Consider the following 24,611-nt stretch of genomic DNA (forward strand, 5'->3'; position numbering starts at 1 on the left):
TGTGAGGAGGGGGGCCTGGATCTATTCACTTATTACCCTCTTCCTGTTTCCTGCATATCCTGTAATCCCTTAGTTTATTACCCAAGCTCTGACAACTATCTGCCATGTGCTTTGATTTACCTTTGGGGAATGTGTAAGAGGGGGAGGACCATCTGTTTTATCACAGTTCTGAAGCCTCCAGAGAGAAGCGCCTGGGAACAGTCCCTTCTTCCCAGGATGACCATCTTCACATCATCTTCGCACCTGTGGATTGGCTCATTCAATGTTGGACTGAGGGGAGGAGTTTCTAATTCCTTTATCCTAACGGAATTCCCTAAGGGGACCTTAGATCCTGCTTTGCTTTTATCTTTCAATCACTTCCTTTCAATAAAAGATTCCTTTTGAAATGCTGTTATCTCAAGAGTTTGTGCTTTCTTGAATGGGAAGTAGAGGCAGGACTTTACAGCTGGTGTGATTAAGGCCCATGTGACTTAAAAGGGAGGTTTGCTCTCAAGAATTACTGTACTGCTGAATGGAGTTGTTTATACCCAGTCAAGGCCAACCATCCTAGAATTCCAGATGGACAAGAGCACCTGAAGATGTGCTCCACATGACACTATGCGGGATGTGGATTGGACATTCAGCATGGGTCCCTGGGGGGAGGGATTTGGGGAAACTTTCAATATGTAACTTTCATGCCTTTTGGCTCAGATCTTGCTTTTCTTTCACCACTATCATTTCAAACTCAGTAAAAGTACCTCTTCTCTACTTCAATGGAGTCTGGGGTTTTCTTTCTAGGGTTTTGAACGGAGGCAGGCCTGACAGAATCATAGGGCTGGAAGGGATCTCAGAGGTCTTTTAGTCCAACTCCCTGCTCAAGGCAAAACAAAACTTTTTGTTTTGTTCCACACATCAAGAGAAATATATATATTTTCTCTTGACATGCAGGTCTAAACAAAAATATGTCTGCATATTTCCTTTGGACTAGCATTAACGGCCGGGCATAAAAGATAACCTTAACAAAGTTGGCTACTAAAAGGCTTTCAAAAATTTAACCGATGGCTTTAGAAGTGTGATTTTGGAAGTTACAAGCTGTTTGTCCAATGCAGCATCTTGCCTTACTATATGCTTCAAAAACAGTAAAAATTGTTGACTTTCGATTTGGCGTCATGCAAGACAGTCGAGGAATTAGCAGACTCCGATGAACCCTGTGAAAACTCCGGTTGACAAACTGCCGCTGATGAGTCTTCAGACCAGAAGGGAGGGACAGGGAAGAAAGAGAGGCACCTCAGATGACCAAGAGGAACAGGCAAATTCCTTGAAGGTCAGAGGGAACTCTCTGTGACTCGGTGGTGGAGAGCGGCAGCCATGGCGGCTGCCCTGAAGCTGGGACAACTGAATTAAGTAATGAGCAGGGGGAAAGTGGAACGGAATGGAGTTTTTCAAAGTTGGGTGAGTGACAGCCAACCCAGGCTTGTAATAACATCAAGGGAAACATCTTTTAACTACAATACCCCTAGTGATAAAATAGCGGCTAAAGAGCATGGGAGCAAAGAAGATTTTGAAGCGTAACTTTAAAGAGACAAAGACCTGATAGAAAATTGACTTTTGAATAAAACTAATTGGAAACGTTAAAAATTGAGACATGGTCAAAGGATTGGAAAGAGTTTAAACTTGGACTGGACTTTAAAAAAGATTTGATACTTTTAAAACCAAAAAGAAAAAGAGAAGCCAAGTAAGACTGTTATGTAATAAACAAAATGGATACTTATAAAACAATTGGAAATTGTGGATTGCAGAGAGACACTTTCTGGAGTAAAAAGGAACATTGGAGCTTGTTTTTTTGTTTTGGAAAATTGTGAACTTTACAGATAACAACCGTGAGAATTTGTGGAGGATGATTTCTTTGTCTGCAGGCAGCTTGACTTTGGGAGGAGAGGAAGAAAAGGGGAACCACAACGGAACTCTTATAATTGGGATAACATCAATTTAAAAAGAATAAAATGGCGCAGGAATTAGAGAAGGAACAAATTGATGTATTTGACTTGGAATGGAAATAAGAAAAATAACTAAAATGATACATGGAGGACAAAATTTGAGGACATTGAAGCTGAAATGAAGTATACGCTAGCAGACAAGAAAATGAAGAAAAAAGACACAACGGCTGGAAATAAAGAAGACAAAGACAACGTGATTAAATATGAATAAGTAATATACAGATGGATAGTAATAATAAAAAGGAGGTTTTTAGAGACGATATTGTGAATAACAATAGTTATAAAGATGATTACACTGGGATTAACAGTGAAAGAATTGGGGAATATAGAGTAAGATAGAAAAGTCCAGGACTTTGATTTACAAAATAACTATATTAAGATTAATAATGGTTAATAGAAATATGAGAAGAATATGTTACAGATACTTAAAATTGAAATATGGATGGAAGCTATAATATATGAGAAATAGACTATGTTAAAAGAAAATATACCAATGGACATAATTAATCAATGTTTATTAAGATAATACATGGTATTATTTGAGAATAATTGATGACTATAAAAATTGGGATATTGTTTAAATACCTATAACAATTGCAATAATTTGAATATTTTCAATAACTTTAATATTTTAATATTTTCAATGTTTTTGATAATATATCTATCTAAGTAAAAAAGAAAAGAAGATTGAAATAATATAGGACTATGAATTACAAATAAGAATTACTTAAACTGGTTTTTATATAAATGATATGGTTAAAGAGATAGAATTGTGGGAAATGATTGAAATTGTATTGTAGTTTTATTTGAATTAAGAACTATGTTTCAATGTTAAATTGCTATATTTTTGGGATTAGAGATAGGATCTAAATTTGGTGAAGTGATAAGGAAATAAAGATTTTAATGAGCATTATATGAAGTAATAATAAATGTGGGGAAGTTTTAGAAAGGGAAATAAGATTTTGAAATATAAACATGTGTGACTTGTATTGTTAATTGTGAGGATTTAGGCTAAGGATTGTGAAATGTATTATGAGTTATTAATTGAATTGAGATTTAAAGTAGGTTAATAGAAGGGTAATTGTTTTGATTAAATAAATAAGAGTAAACTTTTTATAAGATGGTAATAGGGGAGATAGGTGATTTAAGATTAATTATTGTTAATAATGAGGATTTAGGGTAAGAATTGTGAAATGTACTATGAGGTATTAATTGAATTAAGATTTAAGGGGGGTTAATAGAAGGGTAATTGTTTTGATTAAGTAAATTTGAGTAAATTTTTTAAAGATGGTATTAGTTGAGATAGGTGATTTAAGATTAAGAAATAAGTATTATGGCAAAAGAGAATATATAAAATCTTGTTAAAGATGATAAAAAATTGTATAAATTGATGACCGGATAAGGGCTCTGTTCCAAAAAGATGTAATTTGTGTGTTGAGAAAAATAAAAATAAAAATAAAAATTGTTTTTGCAAAAAACAAAACAAAACAGTAAAACTTGTTATCATCATGTAATTATTTTTTTAAGAAGCGTATTGGTTTTTTGATTTATTCGGGATGCCTTGATTTCTCCGAGGCTTGAAACAACTTTATTTACAATTCACATCTGGAATTGCCCTGCACAATTTCACTCCAATGCCCATTTTCCAGGCAGTAACAGTGCTTCTATTTTTGGGGCAATCAAATTCCAAGCCAACTTGCCTAGGCCCACAGTGAAAAAGCAACCTTTTGTTCATGCGGCTAACAGAAAGCCGCTGTCAAGAAATGGATCAGAAATCATCAGGTTAAATAGGCATCTCTTCTTTCTCACATGCAACTTTTTATTTATTTATTTATTTATTTATTTATTTATTTATTTATTTATTTATTAATTATTTGTTTGTTTATTTATTTATTTATTTATTTATTTATTCATTCTTCCTTGCATTTTACCTGCGCTCGAGAGAAATGTAAGTCCAACCAGTATCAAGAATCCCCGCTCCATGAAATCCATATTGCAAGCTCCTCAACTTGCAGCAAATTCAGGGAGCAAGAAAAGCGCAATCAAAATAAATAAATAAATAAATAACAAATCCAAATCTGGTTAATATTTGCAACGTGTCAAATTTCTCAGCGCCTGGAGTCTGAAGTTGAGACAAGCAGCCAGGCAGATGAGGCAAGTGGCCAGGAGAAGCTCAGGTGAGATGAGATGAGGGGCTGGGAGGGGAGGGGCAAGACGGAGAGGGGCAAAAGAGGCTATGCGGGCAAGGCTGAGCAGGGCAGAATGAGGCAAACGTGCTGTGCATGCCCAGAGGGAGCACCCAGAGTTTGACTGTGAGACCTCTCTGTATTGGAGGGATTGAAATGGACGCTATTCATCTGGTTCGCCAAACTCCACAAAAAATTAGGTGCCGATTCTGTTAAACCGGTGTGAACCGGCTGAATCCCACCACTAAATAAAGGATCCAAACTGGCATATACTGCAAACAAATTTGATCATTTATGAAGAGCCATTCTGTATTGTACTGTTGCTGGTAAAGACTGAGTGAGAGAAGGAGATCAGGAATTCTGCAAGAAACTTGTGACTCCATTGATCTCTATATACCTATTGATTCTTCTGTTTGAGTGCTGGTTTGAGTCAATCGTATTTTGGTTTAAGAGTGCTTCTTTAAATTTTGACTTTTAGGCTGAAAGCAGCATAATAAGTGATGACTAAGAAGCAAAAGAAAAATTCCACTTATTTTGCTTGTTTTTCAATTCAACCACTTTAAAGTTTCAAATTTGTCCTCCCAAAATCAGTGCCTCCAAATAAGCTAGCTTGTTTATTTAGATAAGTTAATGATGCTCACAAGTGAAGGAAATGAATAATAGGTTACTCTTTTATAAAGTGTAATGTATTAAAAAGCTATATGTTCTTACTGTCGTAAAATGACCACAAATTGTATTCAGTGAAACAGTATGTGATGACTTGCTAAAAATCTTTCTTGGAAAACAGGAACATATGTCCAAGGCAAGGCCATAATTCAGTTAGATAGAAACATCCGCCCAGGACAAAGCTACTAGTAAACAAGATAAGATAAGATGTTCCTCTAGAGAAATTGTCATGATGGCCCTTTAGAACAGTGTTTCTCAACCTTGGTAGCTTGAAGATGGGTGGACTTCAACTCACAGAATCCCCCAGCCAGCGCTGATTCTGGGAGTTGAAGTCCACCCATCTTCAAGCTTCCAAGGTTGAGAACCACTGCTTTAGAAGATGAAATGACTTAAAGGAGTATAAAATGTGTAGCTTGAAAACTGCTTCTTGCGCTCTTTGAACTCAATCCATTTGGGAAGAGTCTAAGAGGCCGTGCTTGCAACCACTTTTTCTTTTTCTTTTTTTTTTTCTTTTGTTTTGAATTTGTATACCGCCCTTCTCCCTGAGGACTCAGGGCGGTGAACAGCCAAGTAAAAACATCAAATACAAATATTAAAATACAGTTAAAATATACATATATAAATTTGGCCCCATTAATTAAAAACAATAAACAAAACACTTAAAAACACTTAAAAAAAAAATTAGGCCAGCCCGGCTTGCTGGAAAAGGAAGGTTTTAAGGGCACGGCGGAAGGCACCAAGGTCTTGGATTCTCCTTATCTCTGGAGGCAATTGATTCCAGAAGGTAGGTGCCCCCATAGAGAAGGCCCTCCCCCTGGGGGTCACCAGCCTGCACTGTTTGGCTGATGGCACCCCGAGGAGGCCCTCTCTGTGGGAGCGCACGGGTCGATGGGAGATTGTCGGTGGCAGCAAGCGGTCTCGAAGATAGCTAGGCCCTATGCCATGGAGCGCTTTAAAGGTGATAACCAACACCTTGAAGCGCACCCGGAAGACCACTGGGAGCCAGTGCAGCTCACGCAGGAGCGGTGTTACATGGGAGCGCCAGGCTGCTCCCGTCACTACCCGCGCTGCTGCATTCTGGACCAGTTGGAGCCTCTGGGTGCTCCTCAAGGGGAGCCCCATGTAGAGAGTGTTGCAGTAGTCAAGGCGAGAGGTGACGAGGGCATGAGTGACTGTGCACAGGGAATCCCGATCAAGAAAGGGCCGCAACTGGCGGATCAGGCGAACCTGACAAAAGGTCCCCCTGGTTACAGCTGTCAGATGTTCCTCCAAGGACAGCTGCCTATCCAGGAGGACTCCCAGATTGCGAGCCCTCTCTGTGGGGGCCAACGACTCGCCCCCAATAGTCAGTGATGGAGTCAACTGACTATATCGGGATGCCGGGAGCCACAGCCACTCAGTCTTGGAAGGGTTGAGCCTGAGCCTGTTCCTCCCCATCCAGATCCGCACAGCCTCCAGGCACTGGGACATCACTTCAAGGGCATCGTTGGGGTGGCCTGGGGTGGAGATGTACAGCTGGGTGTCATCAGCGTACTGGTGGTATCTCACCCGAAAGCCACGGATGATCTCGCCCAGCGGCTTCACATAAATGTTGAACAGGAGGGGCGAGAGGACTGACCCCTGAGGCACTCCACATATAAGAGGCCTTGAGGTCGACCTCTGCCCCCCTGCCAACACGAACTGCGACCGGTCGGAGAGAAAGGAGGAGAACCACCGTAATATGGTGCCCCCCATCCCCAACTCTTCCAACCAGTGCAGCATGATACCATGGTCGATGGTATCAAAAGCCGCTGAGAGGTCTAACAGGACCAGAACAGAGGAACAACCCCTGTCCCGAGCCCTCCAGAGATCATCAACCAACGCGACCAATGCCGTTTCCGTGCTGTGTCCAGGCCTGAAACCCGACTGGAACGGATCTAGATAGGATGTTTCCTCCAAGAATTGTGGAAACTGTCGCGCGACCACACTCTCAACAACCTTTGCCAGGAAGCGAAGGTTGGAGACAGGACGATAGTTGGCCAATATTGCTGGATCCAGGGATGGCTTCTTGAGGAGAGGCCTCACCACCGCTTCTTTCAAGGCGGCGGGGAAGTGACCCTCACTCAACGAAGCATTGATAACACCCTGGAGCCAGCCTCGTGTAACCTCCCGGGAGGCCAGTACCAACCAGGAGGGACACGGGTCCAGTAAACATGTGGCCGCACTAAGTCTCCCCAAAATCCTGTCCACATCATCCGGAGTCACAGCATCAAACTCCTCCCAGGTAACATTCTCAAGACTATTCCTCGTCACCCTGCCCTGATCTACCCAGTCAGAGTCCAAATCCCCCCGGATCTGAGCGATTTTGTCATACAGGTATTGTCTGAAATCCTCCGCCCTGCCTTCCAAGGGATCCTCCCGCGCTCCCGGATGGAGCAGGGAGCGGGTTACCCTGAACAGGGCGGCCGGACGATTCCCTGATGACACAATAGAGGCAGAAAAGTAGTTAAACTTTGCCATCTTTATTGCCACTAGGTAGGTCTTAATATGCGACCTTACCAGTGTTCGGTCAGATTCAGCGAGACTGGCCCTCCAACCGCTCTCTAGGCGTCTTTTCCGGCGTTTCATCTCCCTCAGCTCCTCGGTGAACCAAGGAGCCGCGAGGGATCGACACCGGGTCAGAGGCCGCAAAGGCACGACTCGGTCCAAGGCCCCACCAGCCGCCTGATCCCAGGCAGCTACCAGGTCCTCGGCCGAGTCGTGTGCCAGATCTTCAGGAATTGGCCCAAGCTCCGTCTGGAACCTATCAGGATCCATCAGGCGCCTGGGGCGAATCCATCTAATTGGGTCCGCCTCCCTGCGGCGGGGTGTAGCGTTTCGAAGGTCCAGACGAAGGAGTGAGTGATCTGACCATGACAAGGGTTTCATGTCTATATCCCCTATAATAAGACCACTCAACCACTGGCCAGAGACAAAAATCAGGTCCAGCGTGTGTCCCCCCCTGTGAGTGGGGCCATGAACTAACTGGGTCAGGTCCATGGCCGTCATGGAAGCCATGAACTCCTGAGCCATCTCTGACGTTTCACCAACGGACGGCAGATTGAAATCACCCATGACCATAAGCCTGGGTGTATCAACTGCCACCGTGGCTATCACGTCGAGTAGCTCGGGCAGGGCTGTTGCCACGCGGCAGGGAGCCAGGTACGTAAGCAGCAAGCCCGTCTGAACCCCATGACCCCATCTCACAAAGAGGGACTCACATCCGGCAATCTGTGGCACAGTGGTCTCCCTCGGACCCAGACCTTCGTTAATAATAACCGCCACGCCCCCGCCCCTCCCCTGGGCCCTCGGCTGATGGAATGCTCTGAAGCCTGGTGGACACATCTCAACCAGAGGGACCCCTCCCTCCGGGCCCAACCAGGTCTCCGTAATACCCGCCAGGTCCGCTCCCCCCTCTTGAATAAGATCGTAAATGAGGGGGGGCTTATTTACCACGGACCTGGCGTTGCACAGCATCAGCCAGAGGCCCAGGTCCTGAGTATCTGAGCCACCTAGTATCCTAGTATCTCAAGTAGCGAGTGCGCACCCCCGGCACAAGATAAGGTCCTCTGCTCCCGCCATGTTTTCTTCATTTTATCTCCAATAAACCTTTAATTTTGTGAACCAGACTTGTTTATGAATTGTGAGGATTAAAATATTTGGGTCTTATATCTCACACAAGATCTTGGGTATTGATAGTGGAAATAATGTTTTCCTGTTTTCCTGATACATATATAACATATTAAATAGAGTTTAAATACTGTTTCCCCTTTTAAATACGTTTCCCTCTCTTTAATCAGTAATTTACATTTAAGGTTTTCCCACCTCTCCCCCAGTGTGAATTAGTGAATGGAATATTATATTTAGGTCCCTGAGTGTAGGACATTCGTATTGCTCCTTAGTTGATGCCTCCTTACCTGTGCTGAATAAATGTTTTATGAAGGTTTTGCCAGAAGATATCACACTAAAAAGATGTCACAATCAATTTGCAGATTAGTACATGAGAAAAAGAATTGTTAAATCCTGTAACTCCAGAAGAACAGTTTTGCTTCTTCCTTTCACAATATGACTGGAAATTTTATTTCTTTGTTACTGTAGATATTGTTTTCTATATACCAACTGTCCCTAGGCCCACTCAACCAGTAAGTAGATGAAGCATCTTAAACTGTACAGTCAGCACAGTACAATTGAGAAATAAAATATGTCGATTTCAACCGCACACATTTTCCATTTTAACTAGGTTCAAGTCTCTCATGCTAGTTAGTGGATCATTTATTTCAGGTGTAATAAAATCAGCCTAGAATTTCTGGTTTGTGTTAATTCTCAGTTTTTTGTCTGATATTTCAAAGCACATGAGAGCATTCTCTGAAGATAAAATGTGTGTTTGGAGAAGACTATTGCTATCACAGATCACTTCAACAAAATAAATGGAGATGAAAGATGCAGTTAGAAAAGTTCTACACAAAGAGTATGGAGGAATTTTGGTGCAACAGTGGTGGATGTAGTTTCTATTATCCTCAATTCAAGTCTTCCTTCAGCCTCACTAAATTACCACATTTTCCATTTGATATTGGCCATTCACTTTCCTGATTTCCACATTACTAAACAATAATATGGCCAGTTTCTTTTTATTTAATTTTATGTCCAAACTTACATATTATTTCTCAGGTTTATTTGTTGAGGGTCATTTTAGTTTGTTCATTAGATTAGGTTAAAAACCCTGGCTTGGTCCAGTGAGGGTCTTTCAATTTTATCAGTCATACAAGAATATTACAGGGAACAAAATGGGAAGAGGAGTAATACAGATAGCCCTCGACTTACGAAAAATGGTCATAAGTCACTTTTTTCAGAGTTGTTATATTTTTGAATAGTCACTAAACAAATGGTTGTAAGTCAATTTTTTGCATATTTACATTTATTTTCTGCTTCTTGATATAATTCATTTGGCTTTGGATGAATTTCATGTGAACGCTAATCAACAAGCAATTGTGTTTTATCTTATTAGATTTTATATAGAAGAGATTAGATATTAAGTTTGTTCAGTAGTTATATGGCGCTGATAGTGATAGCTGGTGATAGGCAGTGATAGGCAGTGATCCCCACTGCCTAGAACAGCTGATTGGCTGTATTTCGGGAGACCGATCCAACCGCCAATCAACTGCTTGGCAGCAAAGGCTCCGGCATTCCCCAGCAGTGGCAGCAGCTCAGCTCAGTTGACTGATAGTGGGCACAACAGAGTGGAGCCCTGATGAGCCACGTGCTGGGGCTGCGATAACGTGCTGAAGCTGACCAGGCTGTTTGCTGTTTGCTGCAAGGATGCTAGCCAGATGAATACTGGGTGGATGCTGGAAGGCGGAGGCAGATTTTTTTTTTCTTGTTTTCCTCCTCTAAAGCTAATGTGCATCTTATGGTCCGGTGCGTCTTATAGTGCAAAAAATACAGTATGTACATGTGTCATTTCTCTTGTGTGAGCTGCTTTGGCCACTGATTTGCTTCTGGATCCAATTCAAGATGCTGGTTGTCACCTTTAAAGCCCTATATGGCTTTGGAGCAGGTTATTTGAATGACCGTCCTCTCCCAGTCACATCCCAGTATGGGGAAGCAGGGATGCTACGAGTCTGGTCTCCTAAGGAGTTACATTTAGTGGAACTAAGAAGAAGCCTTTTATGTAGTAGTTCCCTTCCTTTGGAACATAATCCCCGCAGATATAAGATTGGCCTCCTCTTTCGCAAAGCCCTGAAAACCTCATTTTTCCAAAGGGCCTAGTGGAACCCAGAGTGGGATGGAGTCCATGAAGTAGCTTATTTGGCTTTGTTGTTGTTGCTGGAGGATTATCACTTCTTGTTGTTTTATATATGAGATTTTTATCTTTGTAAGCTGCCCAGAGTCACTGAGAATGAGTTCTGTGGCCATATAAATTTTCTTAAATGACATACTGCCATGATATTGTACTTCCTTTTCCAAAGCAGTCATTTCTCTTACTATTCTGCAAATATTTCAGGAAAATCAAAGATGGCAAAGGTGAATAACAGGATGCAGTGTAATAGTATTAATGTTTAATTGCTGATATCCTATAGCAGAACACAAATTACTTTGAATTACTGTTGCATATGCTAATTGTTGGCCAATTTATTTTTTCTTTGCTAGGTACCCAGAGCCTTACACAGCATACTTTCTACCAGGCAGTGATCCTGAATTCACTGTATCTCCTCAAGCTGGGGAGCTTCTTCCATTTGACACAGCAGGAACCTTCATTACTGTTGGATTCAAGCCCAGTATGTACAGCAAAAAACATAAAGCAACTCTGGTAATACAGGTGCGCCCTAAGAATGAGATTCTTGATACCATACTTGTAGATTTAAGGATATTTTTCCTCCCTGATGAATATGAAGATAATATTTCTATAGCTAAATTTTCATGCTTTACTATACAAAAGCAACTGAGAAAAGTTTTATTTCCTAATAAATTAGGAAATTATCATAATTATATTCATTTTTCATGCTGCACTTGCAGAATTGTAAATTCATAAGAAAATAAATCAGTTTATGAAATGTAAACATTTTTTTCACTGTATTACAAGAAAACCTTGATTTAATGAGCCACTGTTACTCCTACATGTTTGTTAAATTCATTCTTAGTGACTTATGTAATTTGCATGAAGGCTTTAATATACAAATAACATTTGGGTCAAATTCAATAATTTGTGTAGAGATAGTTGTCAACTTATAACCATTTGTTTAGCAACCACTTGAAGTTACAACTGTATTGAAAAATATGACTTATTAACCAGTCCTCGCATTTACAACTGTTATAGCATTCCTGCAGTCATGTCATCATGATTTCCATGCTTGTCAACTGTTGCACATTTACAGTATGTTGCAATATTTTCAGGATCAGACTCAATAAATCATTTAAGAATTAATAGTTCAAATATATCTCTCTTTATTTACACAAGGCATTCTATATTCACTGAATATTCACAGATAGAAGCAAGGAATGAGTGCGTGCAGCTCCTTATATATACAATGGGTGGAGCTAGATATGGGAGTGGTGAAGTATGAATACATTAAGAAGTGTAGAATAAATTAACCCCTGATATCCCGTTCATATACTATTTACATATTGGAGAATAAGGCATTTACTTGTGACAAATCCCCCTCTAAATGCCGATTCGATATGCTACACCAATTACATTCAGATTCAGAACAATACAAAACATATAACTTAGAAGTCAGGTATTTATGTTGCTTAGATGGCAAAGGTTTTGTTAATATGTCAGCTAATTGTTCTGATGTCTCACAATGCACCGCTTTAATAAATCCATCCTGAGATAACTGTCTCACATGTTTAAATTTTATATCTATATGTCTGGACCTTTGTCCAATGGCGTCAGATCTAGATATTTCGATAGCCGCTTTATTATCCTCATGCATGACAAAAGGCAAGGCAGGTTTTTTCCAAATGTCAGAAATTAAGTCATTAAACCATACAAGGTTATTTGCTGCTTTAGATAGACAAACATATTCTGCTTCTGTTGTTGAAGTGGCCACTAAATCTTGTTTGCCAGTGTACCAGTAAACTGGACAACCGTTAAGGAGGAATATATAACCAGATGTACTTTTTCTGCATGAAGTGTCTCCAGCCCAATCTGCATCTGCGTAACATGTGAGGTTTGGCTCCTTGACATTATTAGGCTCTAATATCAAACAAAAATCTAAGGTATTCTTTAAATATCTTAATATCCTTTTGACAGCTTCCCAATGGTATATTGTTGGTTTGCTGACATGTCTGGACAACAAATTGAGGGGTAAAGCGATATCAGGTCTGGTCCAATTGGAAATGTAAAGAAGGGAGCCTATGATTGATCTATAGAATGTGTTATCTTTGAACTCAGGGGATGATTCATCTGCATTCCTTAGAAAGTCAGTCTGCATAGGAGTGTCACAGGGTTTGGCATCGCTTAGATTACATTTGTTCAAGAGCTCTATGATCTTATCTCTCTGAGAAAGCTTGAATCCCCTTCTAGTTTTACTAATTTGAACACCAAGATACTTATTTACTTTGCCTAAAGATTTCAGTGAAAAATGTTCATTTAGCTTTGTTACAAATGTTTCTCTTCTTTCTTTATGTTTACCTATGTACAAAATGTCATCCACATAGATCAATACAAATTCTATGTAATCATCACCCTTTTTAACAAAGAAACAGTTATCAGCAGTAGTAGCACTGAAATCCATAGTTTTAAGTACTTTTACTAAACAATCATACCATCGTTTACCAGATTGTTTTAACTCGTATAAACTTTTGTTTAATAACCAAGTCTCATTCTTGTTTGTGTATTGACTGTGAGGTGCTCTTACATATATTTCCTTATCTAATTTTGCATGTAAATACGCAGTCTGTATGTCATATTGGAATACATCGAGATTGAGTGCTGATGCTACAACTAGAGCTGTTTTGACACTCTCAGTTCTTACTGTGGGGGAGTATGTGTCAGTATAATCCTCGGGATATTTCTGTGCATAACCTTTTGCAACTAATCTAGCCTTGTATAGAGTATTGCCTCCCTCTAAATTTTTAATTTTATATATCCACCTAGTGCCAATAATAGTTTTGTCTTTTGGTGCAATTGCAGGTGTAAATACATCTAATCCTTGTAAACTTTCCATCTCTTTTGTCATTGCTAATTCCCATTTTTCTTTTTCTTTAGGAGGAAGTTTTAACACTTCCTCATATGTATTAGGTGTCATTGATTCTCCGTTCATATGCATTATATAATCCTTGTACTTATTTGGCATTTGATTTCTGGTGTTTCTAATTGTTTTTTCAGGTTTACTATTATTATCATGCAAATATCTTGCTTCCTTTTTTGTTAATGTAACTGTCTTTATTTTGTGTTGACTGTTTGTCCATGTTTTGGTTTTGTTTCTATGTTTGTTGTCATTTTGCTTTTCTATAGTTCTTTTTTCTTGGGGTTTTGTATCTGTGTTGTTGCTTGGGAATATTTCATTAAGATGTATTTTAGACCAGTTGGCCTGTTCATGGAACACAGCTGTTCTGGAAACTATAAATTTGTTATTATTATCAATGAATCTGTATCCTTTTGTACCTGTCTCATATCCCATAAATCTAAGTCTTCTAGACACATTTTCTCCTTTTCTTCTTAATTGTTTTGGTATGTGTACGTCTGCAGTGACTCCAAATATGTGCACGTGTGCTAATTTTGGTTTCCTATTATACATCACTTCATATGGTGTCTTATTTACAATGCTGGACCAAGTTCTATTTTGTGTGTAATTGGAATATTGTAGGGCTTCTGACCAGAATTGTTTGCTTAAGCCAGCATCTTCCAATGTGCATCTAATCATGGTTTGTAATGTTGAGTTCTTTCTCTCTGCAATTCCGTTTTGGAATGCAGAAAATGGGCTAGATGTGTAATGTAACATTCCTTTGTCCTTCAGCCATTGGGAGAATTCCTTAGACATGAATTCACATCCCCTATCTGTCATGATTTGTTTTATTTTGATATTGTGTTGTGTTTCTACGCGTTTGTAAAATTCTTTAAATTTCTGAAAAGTTTCATCTTTATGTTTTAATGTGTAAACAAATCCATAACGACTATAATCGTCCACAATGGTTAAGAAGTAACGTTTTTTATAAGTGATTGATGGAGTTAGTGGACCAACCAGGTCCATGTGTACTAAATCAAAAATTTTGTTGGTTGACCTTGTTGATTTTCTAGGCCTGGGACTAGTTTTGAGTTTTGTAGACTTACATACTGAGCATTCCAAATAGTTTTCACAATTTTTTATTTTAACACCTTCTGCGTGTTCAGTCATTTTTTGTACTACAGGAAAACTGGCGTGTCCTAACTTCCTATGTAAAACATGAGCACACTCATCATGAATTGGCTTACCTATTTTTGGTTTTTTCTCATTATGTGCATCCTTGTGATTATGAGCTACTTTACATTCATCATTGTCACTGTTACTAATGTTCCCATTATCTAGTTCAATACAATCTTCCATATTTGTATCAATGTTGTGTAACCATTTCTCCTTTGTTATTAAATAAGGTAGGCCTCCTTTAATCATTACTGTACCTATATCTATTTTATTTTTCTCCAAGGTCGCTTTTCCTTTTGAAAACACAATATTAATATCAGAATCTCTGCTTAGTTTTATGGCACTTAGTATGTTATGAGGTATTTCAGGTATTAGTAATACCCCCTCTATTTTTCCTAGGCCAGGTAAGGTTACATTTCCTCTACCTATTACTTGGACCTTTTCTTGGTTAGCTACCTTTATTACAAATTTATCTTCTACAAATGAAGATAATATACTTTTATTATTAGTGGTATGATTAGTTGCTCCAGAATCAATAAGCCAATTATTGTTCTCAGTTTGCTGTATGTTAGTGTTGTCTTGTTTGTTTAGTCCATTCAGTGAACCAGATTTTCTATCCTTTGAATTATCTCTGCCCCCTCTATGCTCTTTATAATTTGGTGGGCTTCTATATCTATGTCTATCAATGGAAGACTGTCTATAGTTGTATTTATTTCTGTGTTCTGACCTATGTCTTTCTTTTGGAATTTTGGGGCAATCTCTCCTATTGTGTTCCTTGGATCCACAGTTGTGGCATTTAAATGTTTCATGATATCTTTCTTGAAAAGCTACCTTACTATATGGTTTGTGTTCTATGTGGTTGTTAGAGCGACTCCTCCTTGAATTGTCTTCAGCTATTAACTTATTGGATAGACTTTCTATGGATAAGTATCCTAGATTGATTGTGTCTAAATGTGACATATAATTATCCCATGATGGGTCAAGTGAGTTGATGATAACACTTTTCATCGTTTGGTCTGAAATCACCTCCCCCCTTAAATGCAGTTCAGCTCTAATTTTGTTTAAAGATATTAAATGTTCACTTATGGAAACCCCTGGTTTTATCCTAGAAGAAAAGAAATCTTTAGACATTCTTGTGGTAGTAGCTACACTATCACTGTGAAATAAATTGAACATGCATTGAATAATCTCTGAGACGGTCAGATTTTGCTTAATGCTGTGATACATTGCAGGAGATACACTAGAAATTAATAAGAAAAATGCTCTATGGTGTAAGCAGTCTAACTTTAGAGTCCAAGGTCTTTTTGGGGGATTAGTGATAAAAAACAGTAAGTTTTCTTTCATAAAGACAACCTGGAGCTGCTGATACCATTCTTGTAAATTAATGCCATCTATTCTCAGCTTTGGGAAGTCACTGGGCAAGTTTTCGACATTATTGGGTCCATTACTTACAACCGGGGGTAGTCCGTGGTCTCGTAAATGCTGGAAATTACAAAACGGCGTGGGGATGCTCGCAACGAGTCTGCACGATCCTTTCAGCAACTCATGTCTTCCTGGACCGTCTGCGTAGTCCTGTGCATGCGCGTTGCTCATTTCATTCCTGGAGTCGTCGTGAGAGGTTCTCGTCGTCGCGGCTCGCTCGCTTTGCTCCTCCTCAGATGAATCGGTCTCCGGCTCGATCTTGGGAGTCCTGACGATGGCGGTTGTTCTTTTTCTTCTCTTGAGAGCGTTGGTGCTTGCATCGATCTGCGGTGTGGGGCAGTATCTGCAGGGCTCTCTGGGTTCAGGCGTCAGTGCTCTCGTCGTCAGGATGGGAGCGGGTAGATTTTGATGCGTTGGTTTGCTCGCTTGCTTTCTAGTTGATTTTTTGGTAATCTTTAGTTTCGGTCCAAATGCAGCAAAAAGCGTTTTCATTGCTGACTTTATTTGTGTGTCTGTTGGATCACCTTCACTTTCCGATTCTGATCCTTCTGAGGTGTTTGACTTTTCTTTTTCATTTTCGTTATCTAGTAATGTCTTTCGCGCCAGAAATTTTGAATCAAGTTTTCTGATTGGCTCTGCTTCGCTCACTCTGGAGGTCTGTTGAAACCAAGATGGCTGCCATTCAAAATTTTGCGCGGGATCACTGTTTTTCTTCTTCACAGCGTTTTTGTCTGTAATCGTATCACTCACTATTTTTGAATCTTTTGGCTTTTCAGTAGCGATGTGCTTCTCTCTCGCTGCTCCGCTGTTTTTCAGCATATCTTGGAGGTTCGCGATGAGGCTTTTATCGTTCTTCTGGCTTTTTAACAGTTTTAATATCTCTGACCTGAGTTCGTTGTTTTCTATTTTGTTTTCCTCTCGGTCATCATTTTCATTTATTATTTCTTCGTCTTCAGTGGTGTATTCTTCAGATTCTCTCGAAATCGCATTTGTGGACTCATCGATTATTTCTTGATCCATTTCCATTTCTTTGCTGTATGCCCTGGTGTTGGGCCTATCTCTCTTAGACATATTTAAGTTTTTATTGAGTCAATTTAACCATCCTCTGCTACCAGCTTGTTGCAATATTTTCAGGATCAGACTCAATAAATCATTTAAGAATTAATAGTTCAAATATATCTCTCTTTATTTACACAAGGCATTCTATATTCACTGAATATTCACAGATAGAAGCAAGGAATGAGTGCGTGCAGCTCCTTATATATACAATGGGTGGAGCTAGATATGGGAGTGGTGAAGTATGAATACATTAAGAAGTGTAGAATAAATTAACCCCTGATATCCCGTTCATATACTATTTACATATTGGAGAATAAGGCATTTACTTGTGACCCAGTAATTTTAGTGTCCCATGGCCATGTGATCACTATTTGCATCTTTCCCAGCTGACTTCCAACAAGCAAAGTAAAAAAGGAAGCATATTGCAAATCATGGTCATTCATATCCTGAGGGATCATTTTATGACAACACCACTTAATGACAATTTTTTGTGGTCATAAGTCAAGGACTAGTTGTAATGACATTGCTCATTGCAAATTCCAATGCAGACTAATCTAAATGTAAATACCTTGTCCAGACAATTTGAGATGTAATAGACATTTAAAGAGATGTCAATATAGAAATTTGCCCATTTCATCCAAAACCCTATATTAAATGGGGGCATATTAAAGTGAGTTTTTACTTTATTTTAACAATTACTGTAGGTATGTTCATAAGGGAATATTTGAAATCAGAGCTTCCATGCAAGGCTGTTTTTTGTTATTTTTAAAAATTCTGTGAGGATTTTTCTTCCATACGTCTTAAAGAGAATAGAGAATGTTAGCTCAGCCTTTTTTTTAAAGGTGAATCTTCTTTCACCAGCTGTGAAATTTTATTCCCTCAGGATTCCCTCAGTTGTGTGAAACTCAGTTCTACTCTTATCTTAAGAAGAAACCAATATCATAAACTGCTTAGAAGTATCACACACACACAAACACACACACACACACACACTAGAAGAAAAACCAGAGTTATTACATAAACAAATCTTCTTTGAATTAGAAGAACAGAAAGGTGATTCAAGTTTTTTTCCCTAATGAGGTTAAAAAAGAACCACTGCTTAAAAGGATATCAATGTTACCTTATAATTAAAGTGACATTTTAAAACTGTACATAAATTCTGGGAGGAAAAGAGTCCTGAAACTATAAATTGTTTTAGTAAATCATTTCTTTTAAGTCTGAAGTATGGTTAGAACTGAATATGTCTCATTTTAAAGATGCTTATTCATGTTGTTCCCTTTACTCCAGTACAACATAAGCTGTTTTTCAAATATGACTTGAGTAAAATTTTGGTAATGTTGATCATAGAATTAAATTCAACTGGCTAATATTTCTTCCTAAAGTCTTCTACTGGCTTTTAAAAAGCAAACTATGAGAATGATCCAATTTCTCTGTACGGTATGTAAAGTTCACATAAAATACAAAATTCAATAATAGTTAATATTATGACCCGGGTCTCTTTTTCTGAGAGCACTATTGATTAAACTGCATTCATTTGTTCCAAACTGTTTGCATAAAGTATGTTTTTTATGATTAACTGAAGAAGGATCACATATACATTTTTAGGATGGAGAAGGAATAAAATTTGACAAGGAATAAACTATTTGATAGCAGACACCTGAAAAATGACTATACAACATATAGCTAGAGAATCATGAAGATCAAGAACATGGATCACTGCCTTTATAAATCATGGGAGGCATACTTAACCAAGCATAAGGTTTTCTGCTCTGTGCCACCTTTACAGCATCTGTTCTTCCAAAGCTTCCTTAGATTGCTTTGCTGGATTGCTGGATTTTTTTCATCCATCCATCTTTATTTCCCACCCCCCAATTATAGACACTTTTTTTTTCTTTAAGGAAGCAGTGCTCTGGCTATAAATGCCTGCAGAAAAACAGTGGCCAATATCAAAGATGAAAAAATATAGCAGCGTACATATTTCCAAACAGCAAGCAAGCAAGTAGATCATTAGAAATTCAGACTCCTATATTTAAGAATGTCTTGAGAATGATTTCAAATGCCTGATTTGTATCTTGTCACTCAATACAATATACATTCATTTGTTTATTCTATTTGTATCTGGTTGCAGTCCAAAGTGATTTTTTAAAAAAAATTTGATTTATATGCCGCCCTTCTCCGGAGACTCAGGGCGGCTTACAATGCGTTAAGCAATAGCCTTCATACTTTTGTATATTTATACAAAGTCAGCTTATTGCCCCCACAAACTGGGTCCTCATTTAACCTACCTTAGAAAGGATGGAAGGCTGAGTCAACCTTGAGCCCGGCGAGATTCGAACCTGCAGTAATTGCAGGCAGCTGTGTTAATTACAGGATGCATTAAACCACTGTACTACCAAGGCTCCAAGATTCTTGACAGTTATACAAAAAAAGACTTATAACCTTATTAAATAATTATATTAAAATTAAATATTAAATAATTTTAATATTAATGATTTGTAATATTATATTAAATAAAACCTCATGCTAACCATCAGTAAAATTATATTTATTTCAGAAGTAGATTTCTCCTAAAATAGTTCTAAAATTTAGCCATTTTAAATAATGTTTTAATAAACTTCCTCCCCCCCCATTACCTTTACCTGTTTTAATAAAAAGACAACTCTTATAACTTTGTACATATACACAAATATATATTTCTAGGATCAAAAAGAAATATTGACCCAGGTAAACCATTGCAGTTTACATGGCATTAACAGTGGTTGATAACCAGCTATTAAAGCTAAACGCTATAGATTAAAATAGTAGTACAACACAAAATTGGATGCAGATTTTATTTATTTATTCAAATTATATGGTTTCCCATCTCAAACATATAACTTTGGGTAACACTAAATAAAACTGGCAAAAACTTCTTAAATAACATTCAGTCAAAAAATTAAAAGGAGCTGAGATAAAACCAACCAATATCATCAACATAACCAAGATAAAATTTTAACCACAAAACCTGAGCCCCAGGCTCAGGGAATCAGGTTTTTAAGGTGTCATGTTAAGCCAGTAGGACTGGGGCAATTCTAATATAAAGCAGGTACCATAGCAGAAAAGGATCTGAGGGGTCCTTGGTGCTCTCTGAACTTGGTTGTTTTCTTGCAGACACTTCATATTTATATTCTAATGGCTTGCCTTGACAATGTTGGTGGAGGTAGTCTTAGAGGTTCTTTGGTTGGGCTATTTACTGTTTGCTTGTTTGGCAATTCCTTCATTGGGGGTATTGTTTATTTGATTGTTGGTCTGATGTTAATCTTGGAGTTAATTTATGCTCATATCAGTGTGCTGATTGTTGATGGAGAGATGTTTTGGACTTTTTGTTCCCTTTTTGGCTTGTTAATTTTCTCTTTTGTATAGTCTATAGATATTGTTTATGTCTATGTGTTTATTGTTGGCTAATTTGTCAGAGTGCTGGGGTTCTAAAAATTCCCTGGCATTTTTGTACTTGGCTTAGTCTAGGATGGTCACAGTGTGTGTGAAAAATGGGATGCCCGCAGCTGCCACTGTCTATCTACCACTCACCACTGCTGTTCTCAACCACTTTGACCTGGAGCTCGGCAGCAGTGGTGGCAGCAATGGCACTGGGGTGTGTGAAAATGAGAAGCCCCTGGCCACCATCACCACTCTGCATTCTGCCCACCTCCTTGCCCAGCTCTCTTTCTGGCCACCCATGATGAGTTATGCCCACAGCGAGATGATTGTGTGGAGGTATCCTGCGGCAACTTGATGGTGGTGAGTTGGCAGAGGTGAATTGGTGGTGGTGAGCTGGCGGTGCCAAATTGGTCACTCCTAGACCCTGTCCAGAAAAGTAGTGAGTTGTTGTTGGTAAATTGGATTCCTTCAGAGGAAAGAAAGGAAAAGAATCTTGTGTGTATGTCTGTGTGCACTAGATTGTATATTGCTGCTACTGATCAAATCTTTATTTTGATATCCCAATTGCTGATCACTGTAACCCAAGTGTTAAATGTATTTTAAATGTAATATATGAAATATAGCTATTTAGCCTGCTACTTAGTTTTAGGATTTTGCTGGCACTGCTGCAGCTGCTCCTAATTTTTTTTAATTCCCACCACCAATGTGGAGACAACTGGATCCTACATAAGTGCCAGGTAAAATTCTTCCAAGTCTCTTGAAGTATTGTGTCTAAATATGGATTGTTCTCTTATGGTCTTCATACAAATGCTAAACAGGATGAAATAGGATGAATTCCATAGTATCTCATATTTCTTGGATGTTGAATTACATCCAGTGTCTAAGAAATAATCAACAGCATTATCTTCTGTGACCACCATTGGGAAGGAATGAAAACAGTATAAATTTAGTTCTCTTGCATTCATCTCATTTAGATATAATGGTAAAGTACAATATAACATTATAAGATACAACTAGTACAGTGTTATGAAAAAAAAGACTGTGGAATCAGGCTGCTCTTTGTTGCAAAACCACAGTACTTTGCTTCTTTTTAATAAAAGCTGGTCATAAAAGATGATTCATCTTCTGATGATGTTTACATAAGATAACATTAAATGTTTATTAAATAATCTTGTTTCTACTAACTCTAATTAGTAATTTTAGCATTTAGACAACATTCTAAACTCGCACCTTATTTTTATTTTAAATCTTGTTTTAATGTTGTAACATAACTACTTCACCTATTCTTATAGTAAGAATCTTATGCAATATGTACAAATACTGGAAAAGCTATTCAATCCTAATACAATGCTTGCTCTTTGCCAGCTGTAGATTTTATACTGGAAGAATATATCCATGTGTCCCAAATACAGAAGTTTCCAGGATAAATTACCTGTGTTTCCCCGAAAAGAAGACTGGGTCTTATTTTCTTTTGGGCCCCAAAATAAGCACTAGGGCTTATTTTTGGGGTCTGTCTTATTTTTTTCCATGTGTGGGAGGCCCACTTCTTTTGCTTGCTTGTGGTGAGGCAGGAGGCTGCACAGTGTACCAGTGCCACCACGGCTGCGAGACAGGAGGAATGGAGCTGCCCCATATGCCCTGCACCGGCTTACCTCAGGCCCCCCACAGCCAGGCCACCCATGCCTCGACACCTGCCTCACCTCACGGCGGTGGCTTCAGCACCCCCATCCAGCAGGAGCCTGCATAGTCACCAGCCCACTTCTTCTGCTTGCTCATGGCCACAATGGAGCAGGAGGCTGAGCAATGTGCTGCTCCCATGGCCCTGAGGCGAGGCAGAGGAGTGGAGATGCCCCACACACCCCACATCGGCTTACCTCAAGGCCCCCATTGCCAAGCCATCCATGTCCTGACACCTGCCTTGTCTCACAGACATGGCACCAGCACACCACTCAGTCTCCTGCTATGTTGCAGCTGCGAGCAAACAGAAATCGGCTGGTGACCACGGGTTCCTGTTGCATATGGCTGTTGGTGCTGTCGCCATGAGGCAGGTGTCGGGACATGGATGGCCTGGCTGCAGGGGCCCTGAGGTAAGATGGTGAGAGGTGTGGGGCATCTCCACCCCCCCACCTTGCCTCATGGCCGTGACACTGCAAGCAACCACATGGAATGGATGGCCAGCTAGCTCTGCTGGTTCTTGAGTAGGGCTTATTTTGGGGGTAGGGCTTATTTTCAGGGAAACAGGGTACTCACAGTTTGCTTTTTCTATACCATATTATGAGATAACTCATTAAGTCAAACTAAGACATTAAAAGTTTATGCTATTTTTTGTGCTTACCCCAATTCCAAACTGTGGTACATTAACAAGTGCAAGATTACCTGGGGTGCTAGACAGTATGCATATTTGAACATGCTGCTCTTAGTACATAAAACAAAATGTCCTTTCTTATTATGCGTGGTAATGCTTTATTTTCACTATGGTGCAGTTTCAACAGTGTAGCACCCCACATGGAAAACAATGAAAGACATAATTACAGGCATTGTGCCAGATAGCTGTATATGGTTCACAGTAACAAATGATAATTTTTTATTGAATCTTTTCTTCTATGTTTTCAGACTGCAGCAATTCAATGGATGTATGAAATTAATGGTCTACTCCCAAAGACTATCCCACCCACTTCTTCAGCAAAAGTAATTTGTAGGAATACGTACATGAGATCAGCAACAGTGCGACAGCGCAATTTTGTACGGGAAAATATGAAAATCTTATCCACCAGTGTGTCCTCCCCAATTAAAGGGGCACCTCTCATTTTAAGAACAAAATAAACTTTTATACAAAATAATTTTTTATCTTATGAAAAATGTAGAAAAATATTGATATACAGATATACTACAATTATGTTACTCAGCAATTAATGAAGAATTTTGTTTCATTAATTTGGAAAAAAAAAGTGTAAATCTTTCCATGTTCTTGGGATCTAGTGGCTGTCATGAAGAAGAGAGTTTTGCTATTTTCACAATGCCTAACACTGTGGAATTATATAGTATTTCATCTATTTTTAGGGTAGAAATAAAATTCAATGTTAGCTAAGTATAAGACATTGCAAAGCATGATTTGGGCTGTTCATGCACACAAATAGGAACATCAAAGTTATTAACAAGTACTATAATTATTTCCTATTACCAGCGCAATATTGTTGATCGTTAAACTACTATTTTATGCTGATTTCAATTTGGTATCTACTGATTTTTTTTCATATCCATAAAAATATAGATTATAAAAAGTTGCAAGTACCTAGAATGTTTAACAGCACATTTTAGAATTATTTATAATAGTGATGATATGAACTGGCAGAATCACAGATTTACTGTAGCTGCTGCATCAGCTTCATTGGCAGGAATAGAGTGAAATTTTATCAATAGTCCCAGAACTGGGAATTTGGCTGAGTTCTGCTTGGACAAATAAAAGAGAAAGATGCTCTAAGTTTAAAGATGCTTTAAACTGAGTCATGAACATAATTGAGATCTCAGTCACCTATTAACATGTACAAGTACGCTTAATAAATGGCGTTTATAATAAGATTTGTGAGCACTATTGGAATGAATATGGACTACATTAATCAGAGTTGCATAGATTATGGCCCATTTCAGTGAAAATGCATTTGATTCAAAACTGTTGCTGGCCCATCAAGTTTTTTATTAAAGTTTTTGAATAAAACTTGTAAATTAAAGAGTTTTTTTCATAAGCTTCTCAGAGAGCTTTATCACATTTTGTAGACCTTGTGAAGGCAAACAGCTCCTTTCAAGGACAAAAGAAGCAGATGTGGATGATGACTAGAACTAAGTCCCTGTTCGGCTCAGAGTAGGCCCCAAAAGGCTTTCCAGAATTTGGATGTGAATTGGACCAATCTGTCAGAAATAATATGTCATGGGGCCCTATGCAAGCGATATATGTGGACCAAAAATAGCTTAGCCAAGGCTTTGGCCATAGGGATCGTTTGGCATGGGACGAAGTGAACCTGCTT

General features: G+C 38.8%; 2 protein-coding genes across 2 annotated transcripts in view; one reads left to right on the plus strand and one right to left on the minus strand.

Moving 5' to 3' along the window:
* The window catches only part of CFAP47 (cilia and flagella associated protein 47), a 596,979-nt gene extending 573,553 nt beyond the window's left edge, over positions 1–23,426 (plus strand). The window contains exons 62-63 of the mRNA XM_087871295.1: positions 10,994–11,162; positions 23,203–23,426. Of these exons, the coding sequence (XP_087727421.1) occupies positions 10,994–11,162; positions 23,203–23,412 (379 nt within the window). The 3' untranslated portion in view covers positions 23,413–23,426. The remainder of the gene's footprint in view (positions 1–10,993; positions 11,163–23,202) is intronic.
* LOC148113425 (uncharacterized) overlaps positions 1–24,611 on the minus strand; it is a 165,922-nt gene that overhangs the window by 41,146 nt on the left and 100,165 nt on the right. The window lies entirely within an intron of this gene.

Source organism: Pantherophis guttatus, chromosome 5 (assembly GCF_059756535.1).
Source record: "Pantherophis guttatus breed Tessera chromosome 5, ASM5975653v1, whole genome shotgun sequence".
Classification (NCBI taxonomy): Eukaryota; Metazoa; Chordata; class Lepidosauria; order Squamata; family Colubridae; genus Pantherophis; species Pantherophis guttatus.